Here is a 7,777-nt window from a genome sequence, read left to right on the forward strand (position 1 = left end):
TGCCGGGGGGGGGGGCCCCCCCAAGGTTCCCCTTTTTCCCCTTCGGGCCCTTCCCAAAAACTTACCCCCTTCCTTGTTTACCTCCCGGGAGGGGGGGGTTAAATTTCCCCCCCCCGGGGAAATTGGCCTCGAGGAAATCCTTATGGGGGAAAAACCGGATTTAATTGAGTTTTGGCCCCCCAATTGGGACCTTCCCCCCCAAAAGTGTTGGTTTAAAAAACCCTTTTCACGGGGTTGGCCCCCCCCCCCCCCCACCCCCCGCCACCCGCCACCCGCCACCCCCGGGCCGCCCCCTGGGCCCCTCCCTTGGGGGGTGCCCCTCCCGAATGCCCCCCCCCCCCCCCCCCCATGCTGCGTCTGCCATCTGATGCCATGGCCATTTCTCTGCCTGCCGCCCCCTGCCCCCCTCCCCCAAATGTGCTGGTGCCAGCGAAAAATAGTGCCTAGCTGTGCACTGTTGCATTCCCATCCGAGGTGTCGTGTCGCTCCCTCGAGTCCCGGACCGCGCAAGCAGGTTGGCATGCTCACCTGCTGATAGAAGCGCGGGGACCCCAGCCACACATCTAAAAGACTGTGTTCGCGACGTGTGTGTGTGTGTGTGTGTGTGTGTGTGCATCCGTCTTACTCTACGTAAGTGTGCGCAGCGCCGCGCAGCGCGCTCTTTATGTGTCGTCACCAAGACATCGAAGAGCGAAGCGAGGCGGCTGGCCGAAGGACGGGTAGTCGTCGGGCGAAGCGAGGCGGCTGGCGCCGGCCCCGGAGGCGGCTGCAGGAAGAGCAGCGAGGCAGAAGTCACTGTCCAAGGCGTACTGAGCAGGCTGCCATCGAGCAGCGCGCCATGCGGGTCTGCCGCCGGCGACGAGATTGGAGAGCCGACAGGCATCGAAGAGGTAGGTACTGAAGAGGCCATCGCGCCCGAGGCGGTCCGCGCCGGCCCTGCAGCCTGGGGTGTCGACGGGCCCCCGGGGGCGACGGGGGTGCTCTCCGGCCGCGGCGGCCGAAAACGGGGGTCGGTAGTACGGTGTAGTAACGAAGTGATCCACTTGATCCAAGGGTGCCATTGTGCTCTACTACAAAAGTTGTGTAAGATGCCAAAGTCTCAGACGCTGAATCCTTAGCGGAGCTGAGTTCTGACGGTGTGAACACGAGCAACCGGAGTGACGCCCGGGACCGGGCCGCACGCCGGGAGTGCCCCGACTAGCAGTGACGGGCGCGGACGAGCGAATGAGAGGTCGCTATCTGTGGGAGATGTGTTTTTAGAGACTAGGACTGCCTATCTCTCACTGAAAGGAACCTCTCATTCGCTCGTCCGCACCCCCGTCACCGCTCACGGAGTGCTCCGCGTGCCGCACCGGCCGCCGCCGGCCGCCGGCCGCTCACGGTAACGGAACAGTGTTACTACTCCGCAACGTTGAGCTGGATCAAACTGAATAGTGCTCCTGAAAGCCCTCTCTCTGGGCTCTGCCACACAGTAGCAGCTCACGACTAGCAGCTGTTGTGGCTGTATTTGTAGCCATTTTTAGGGCTTCAACTGGTCCCAAAATAGTAGCAACACCTCATGAAAATCAGTCAAAAAAGCCCGAAAAGTCGGCGCCTGCGGCGGGCCTCCTGGGGCGCCGCCCCAGACCCCCTTGATTGGGGGGACCCCCCCCCAAGAGCACCCCCGTCGCCCCCAGGGGCCCGTCGACACCCCAGGCCCTGCAGGCCGTCTCAGAGAGCCTGGCGAGGCTGTACAGAATGCCAAGAGCATACTGGGCAGGCTGCCGTCGAGCGACGAGCCATGCTGGCTCGTCGCAGGCGATGAGGTCGAGGAGCCGATCGGAGCGTCGCAGAGGCTGCCGACCACTGCCGTTCGCCCTCGGGCCCAGGGGTGGAAGGCAAGCTTCCTGGCGTTTCTGGCGAGCGTCCAGACGTCGCAGAGCATCCGGCAGGCGCGCAGCGACCCAAATTTTTGCTCACCGCACGGCCGTGCGAGCCGTCGGTCGGTGGTGATGGTCGGCGTCGGCGCGCGCCGACCGACGCGGCGGCGGTGGGCGTCATGTGGCGGGCGTCGGACTAGACATTGTGCGATTTCGGCGGTACGTTGTTTTTTCATCGTGTAGACTGTCGACGCGTGCCGGATGGAGTCCGGCCGCGGGTGACTAGGGAAGTTCGCTCAGGATGTGTGGCAGCCGCCCCGTTGGCTGAGTGTCTTGTCTTGTGGTTCTGTGTGTCGCTCCTGTGTGTGTGACCGTCATCGACCGTCCTGCGTCCACCCATACCGCGTTGGTGTCCCAGTCGTTGGTCGGACTGTGTGTCGCCTTCCCATCAATCAATCAATGTAGAGTGCGTAGACCGTGTACGGATACGCAATCGGCGATATTGGGATTGCACGAAACGCAAAACATGCAAGACACAAAAGCACGCAACGAACTCTCTCGACAAGTCGATGCACGATGGCGCTCTCCCTCGCCGGACGCCGCCTCAGTCGCCAGCTGCAGCTCCCGCACCGGCAGCGGCACCCCTCCCCGCCTCGACCCCTCGACTCCCCCCGCCCCCCCGCCCCCATGCCCTAGCCCAATGCCCCGGGCCACCACACCCATGGCCACAGGACACCCTCGAGGCCACACTGCCGCTCAACGTCACCGCACCGCGGCGCACTCTCGCAGCACGCAGCTGACAGTCTCTCGGACAAAGTCAAAGAGACGACAGAGCCTCTCCGCGACCGAGACCGACACACCGCACACACCGGCTCCGCTCCTCTTTCTCTGCATCGACCATCGTGCATTATTGCAACATGCTCGATGGCATTGGCATTCACTCATTCGGGTTTACACACCATCCGGCGGAATTTGGTGTGCCACACTGCTTCAGCAGCGCGCACCTCGACACCAGTGAGGGTGAACTTTCTTTTCTAGACGGCTAGGATTGAGAGCAGCCTCGCTCTCAATCCTAGTACCTAGAAGTCGAAGGATTGTGAGCAGCACTCCTCGCAATCGTAGCATCTCTGTGCGATTGTGAGCGCCTACGCTCGCAATCCTACATCTTCTAGGACTAAGAGCAGCTCCGCTCCCAAGGTGACTGGTGACGCCTACGACTACTACCAGCGCGCTCGCAATCCGAGCAAAGTCTAGGATTGCGAGCAGCACGGCTCACAATCCTAGCAACATGCCTCCGATTGCGAGCAGTAGCCATCGCAATCCTACATCTTGTTACTTGTATGTAGGACTATATGAGCGGCTGCGCTCACAATCGTACCCAAGATTCAAGGATTGCTTAGTAACGCGCACAGAGGGCACTCCCAATCGCTCCAGCCGCGAGCGCTTGTGAGCACGCTGGGACGGTCTCCTCACAATCCAAACAGTGATCCCACCGATTGCGAGGGGACCCGCTCGCAATCCTAGAAGATGTAGGATTGCGAGAGCGTAGGCGCTCACAATCCTCAATCGCACAGAGATGCTACGATTGCGAGGAGTGCTGCTCACAATCCTTCGACTTCGAGGATTGAGAGCGAGGCTGCTCTCAATTCTAGCCGTCTAGAAAAGAAGGTTCACCACCAGCAGTGAGGAGGGAGGGCGAGACGATCGAGCGAGGGGTCCCGTACCATGCGGAATCGACCCTATCCAGTGCTCAAGTGCTCAAGTGTGCCACAGGCTGCGTCCTATTGACCTCGCATTGATCGAAAGTGATGAGTTTTACAATCCGAGCTCGCCGTGTTTGCTTATAGTTCGGGGGAGCGTTTGACGAAGTGCGGGTTGCTCCCCGGGCTCGGAAGCAGAACAGGACCCCCCGCGCCACATGCTTCCTCGCCGAACCCTCTTTCCATTTGCAACGTCGCTGCCCGCAAACGGAGGTTACGGCAAGCCTCTGCTATCTTCCCCTCCGATTGAGGCCAATCATGTGTGCACTGATCGCGATGCGGACGAGGCGGCTTCCCAGAAAAAGAGGTGCGCGCAATGTGGCTGCGTCTGCGGCAGCACCATTTTCATGATGTTTGACCGCCCGTTTTGCTCCCAGAAGCACCGGCTGGACGGCTACACGATGTCATGCAGAAAGATCGACTCAAAGGAAAATATTCGAGGTGGGGGACCCCCACTCACTCGTCACCCGAGCATGAGCTGCCTGCCGGCCTGACTGGAGCGAGATAAGATGGGCGATGGTGTGCTCCTATCACGACTGAGTAGCTTCTCCCGCGTGGAAGCGCCACATTATACCGAAGACAGAGTGTATCGTGTGTGGGGTTTCCCGCGTAGAGGGTAGAGCTAGAGGTGAGGCGTGTGTTGCTGTTGGGCTTGTTGCGTTCAACAGACAAGGCTTCAGAGCGTGCCGAGCACGCACGCATGCAGCGCCTCTCTCTCTCTCTCTCTCTCTCTCTCTCTCTCTCTCTCTCTGTGTCTCTCTCTCTCTCCCACTGCATGCAACCGCAGCCACAAGAGGGAGAAGAGAGAGAGAGAGCGACAGAGAGAGCGCGGAGAGACGAGAGAGAGAGAGAGAGAGGAGAGAGAGAGAGAGAGAGAGAGAGAGAGAGAGAGAGAGAGAGAGAGAGAGAGAGAGAGAGAGAGAGAGAGAGAGAGAGAGAGAGCCGAGATCAGAGTGTGGCGTGTCGGGTGTGTGCATCGCGGTTCGCGGGGTGTGTGTTGCGGCTTTATCGTGACGAGACACCAAACCATCACCACGCATTCGCATACTGACGTACAATACATAATCTCAACGTACCGGCCGCCACGGCAAACCCTCGCGAGCCAAATCCCCGCCCCGCCACACATGTGCATGTGCATGTGCATGCAGCACGTCTGTGGAATGCCAGATAGAGCTCACAGTGCGGCGCGCCTGCGCTCTGTCAGCCCTGACGTCAGCCTGTCGTTGAGGATGAGTAAGAGCAGCGTCTGCGGTCCCTGCCTGAGGTAGTTTGGAAGCCAGCCACGGAGCAAGCCGGCGAACCCTTCCGACCGGACGATGGCCGCCATCGCGGCGGAAGTGCCTCCCTGCAGCACGCCGCCGGCCTGGCCTCCGCTCGCCGCGGCCATCGCGCGTGTCTTGACGACGTCAAAGGGCGAGGTTGTCGTGGTGGTGACGAGCCCAGCGAGCATCGAGGCGGTCAGCATCGTCGGAAGCGCGGCGGGCGAGGCGCCCGTGTGCCTCGCGAGCAACTGCTTGATCTGGTCGTAGGTGGCGAGCTGCGAGGCGGTCAGCACCGCCGAGCGCTGCATGGAGGGCGCAGTGCCCGTCCAGAGGCTCCGCACGCCGTCGCGGCGCACACCCTGCAAGAGCGACGCCGCGCCCCCTGCGCCGCTCGACGCCTGAAGGCGCACCTGAGCGCGGGGATGGGGAGTGACTCGTCCCGTTGCCGCGCTCGGCTCGCGAGTGAGCGGTGTCTTGGAAGCGTCTGGCAGGCGCGTGCGTCGCCTTGAGGAGCTCGAGCGGGTTGGTGATGGCAGCGGCCGCGGCGCCGGAGCTGATTCCCGCGGCTAACTTGACTCCAAAGCCGCCACCGCCACTGCCGCCGCCGCTGGTCGCCGCCAGCCGCGCCTTGACTGGCTCGTACATCCCCAGTCTGAGGCCGCCGTATGTGAGGCCCCGCAGCATGGCGAACCCGGTCCCCTTGGTGAGGCTTCCCGGGCCCTCAGCCGCGACGATGTTGCGAAGCACGGGCAGCGCGCCCGACGATCCGCCACGCTGCCGCTCGAGCTGGAGGCGGACCTTGACCACATCAAACGGGTTGGTGCACGCCACCGCTATAGAGGCAGCGCCGCCCCCGCCCAGAATCCGCTCCGAGACGGTTGGCTGACTGTCATCAGACATTCCAACTCAGCTCTCGACCCGATGTGGCAGAGATGAGCCGAGATCCAGCCGAGATCCAGCCGAGCTGCAGCCGAGCTGCAGCCGAGATGTGGCAAGCACAACCGCGGGGCGGGAGGGGCGCGCGCTGCTCCCAACAGCTCTGGACTTGCCCCAAGGCCCAAACAGCCCTGGACTAGGCCGACGCGGTGTGGAAGTCTGCAATGTGAGCTTCTTCGTTCTTGTTCCTTTTCCACCTATTTTTAATTTTGTCCTTAGCGGCGGATCGAGCTGCCAGATCAGGGTGGGTGCGCCGAACGGAGGCGCACCCGGCGCTAACCCGAATGTAACCCAAGCCCAACCCGAGACTAACCCGGCGCTAACCCAGCCAGCGCTAACCCGCGCTGCTCGGGGGCATACGTTAGGACGAGTTAGTGCTGGGTTAGTGCCGGGTTAGCGTCGGGTTGTGGTCACCCGTTCTGACCCGTGCTGACCCGTGCTGGCTTAGGTGGTGCTTAACCCGGTGGAACCCGCGCTAACCCGCGCTTACCGATAGACTCACCCTGGGTTGCATCCGCGTCCACAGAATTCGCCGACAAGCCCGAAGGTGGTGTGTGCCCGCTGCTGATGAAACTCGCCCAACACGAAGCGGCGGCGCCACGGCAGAGGCTGTCGCTGAGCGCGTCCAAGAAGCGGGCGCTGGAGGCGGCCTTTGACGCCGAGAGCACGCCCGGCCTCGAGGAGAGGAAGCGGATTGCCGCCGCCGTGGACATCACACCGCGGCAAGTGCAGGTCTGGTTCCAGAACCGGAGGCAGCGCACCCGTGGAGGCACGTCGCGCCAGCCGTCGCCGCGGACGAGCAAGCCCGCCCCGCCGAGAACCACAGCGGTCCCGACGAGGTCCGCAGCGGTCTCCAAGGCAGCTCCGCCAGCCGAGGCGCCGACATCGGCTCCGCAGGTTCCCGCCGTCTCATCGGCGCGGCCGTCGCCAGCCACCGTCGAGTCCGCTGCAGTTCCCGCGAGGCCCTCGCGGCCCCCCGCCTCCTCCTCCAAGGGGCCGTCTCCCCCCGTCGTCGAGGCGCTCATGGGCTTCCTCTGCCACCAGCTCGAGCTGCAGGCGATGGACTTGTGGTTCTGCGGCTCCGGCCACATGGAGCTGCGGCAGGTGTATGCACCGGAAGGGGCCTCGGTGCTCAGCCAACTGCTGTGGTGCCGCGCCGTCCTCTCAACACAGCTCCTCGACGCCGTCTCTGCGCAGGGCCGCGCCGTCTGGTTCGGAGCGAGCCCGGAGCAGGCCTCGCTGCTCTCGCGCGCCGGCGGCGGCAAGGCCGTGATCGGCGTGCCTTGCCCCGAGTCGCCCGCCGCCTGTGCGGCCGTCGGCCCACCGACGAGGCCTTCCAGCGGCGGCGTCGCGGGCGTGCTCCTGCTCTACTGCTCGCACGCACTCGACCGCACGCCGCAGCTCGCCCACCTGCTCAGCGCCTTTGGCTCGGCCGTCGCCGCCGCCACCGCAGCGGCGCCTGCGGGCGTGGTGCCGCGCCGCGGCTACTCGCTGCACCCTGTGGAGGCCGAGGCGTCCGGCCCGGGCTGGCTGCTCCTCGCCGCTGCCCTCGCGGCCGATGCCGAGGCTCGTCGCCACCGCCCTCCCTCCGCCCTCCCTCGCCACCGCCCTCCCTCGCCACCGCCCTCCCTCGCCACCGCCCTCCCTCACCACCGCCCTCCTCGCCACCGCCCTCCCTCGCCACCGCCCTCCCTCGCCACCGCCGCCGCCGCCACTCTCCCCTCTCCCTCGCCCCCTCCTCTACGTCTTCTCCCCTCGCTCCCTCTCCCTCCTCTCCCTCTCGCCCTCGCCCTCGCCCTCGCCCTCTCCCTCTCTCTCGCCCTCTCGCCCTCTCCCTCTCGCCCTCTCCCTCCCTCTCGCCCTCCCCCTCTCCCTCTCGCCCCGTCCTCGGGGCCGCCGAGCCCACGAGTGAGCCCCCTCCCTCTCCCGTTGCGAGTGAGCCCCCTCCCTCTCCCGTTGC

The 7,777-nt window shown here is 64.3% G+C and overlaps 3 protein-coding genes across 3 annotated transcripts in view; 2 read left to right on the top strand and 1 right to left on the bottom strand.

Moving 5' to 3' along the window:
* EMIHUDRAFT_458875 (hypothetical protein) overlaps nt 1-535 on the top strand; it is a gene marked incomplete at its 3' end in the record, with an annotated part of 2,572 nt that extends 2,037 nt beyond the window's left edge. Inside the window, exon 5 of the mRNA XM_005771083.1 lies at nt 515-535. Coding sequence (XP_005771140.1) covers nt 515-535 — 21 coding nt within the window. The remainder of the gene's footprint in view (nt 1-514) is intronic.
* Nucleotides 536-4,793: 4,258 nt separating this feature from the next.
* EMIHUDRAFT_243559 (hypothetical protein) lies at nt 4,794-5,781 on the bottom strand (the record flags this gene model as incomplete). Its single annotated transcript, XM_005771084.1, has 2 exons — nt 4,794-5,279; nt 5,515-5,781. The coding sequence occupies 2 exons, from the start codon at nt 5,779-5,781 to the stop codon at nt 4,794-4,796; spliced, it is 753 nt and encodes a 250-aa protein (XP_005771141.1).
* Nucleotides 5,782-6,384: 603 nt separating this feature from the next.
* EMIHUDRAFT_243560 (hypothetical protein) lies at nt 6,385-7,729 on the top strand (the record flags this gene model as incomplete). Its single annotated transcript, XM_005771085.1, has 2 exons — nt 6,385-7,387; nt 7,719-7,729. The coding sequence occupies 2 exons, from the start codon at nt 6,385-6,387 to the stop codon at nt 7,727-7,729; spliced, it is 1,014 nt and encodes a 337-aa protein (XP_005771142.1).
* Nucleotides 7,730-7,777: the final 48 nt, after the last annotated feature.

The sequence above is a fragment of the Emiliania huxleyi genome (genome assembly GCF_000372725.1).
Source record: "Emiliania huxleyi CCMP1516 unplaced genomic scaffold EMIHUscaffold_391, whole genome shotgun sequence".
NCBI lineage: Eukaryota > Haptophyta > Isochrysidales > Noelaerhabdaceae > Emiliania > Emiliania huxleyi.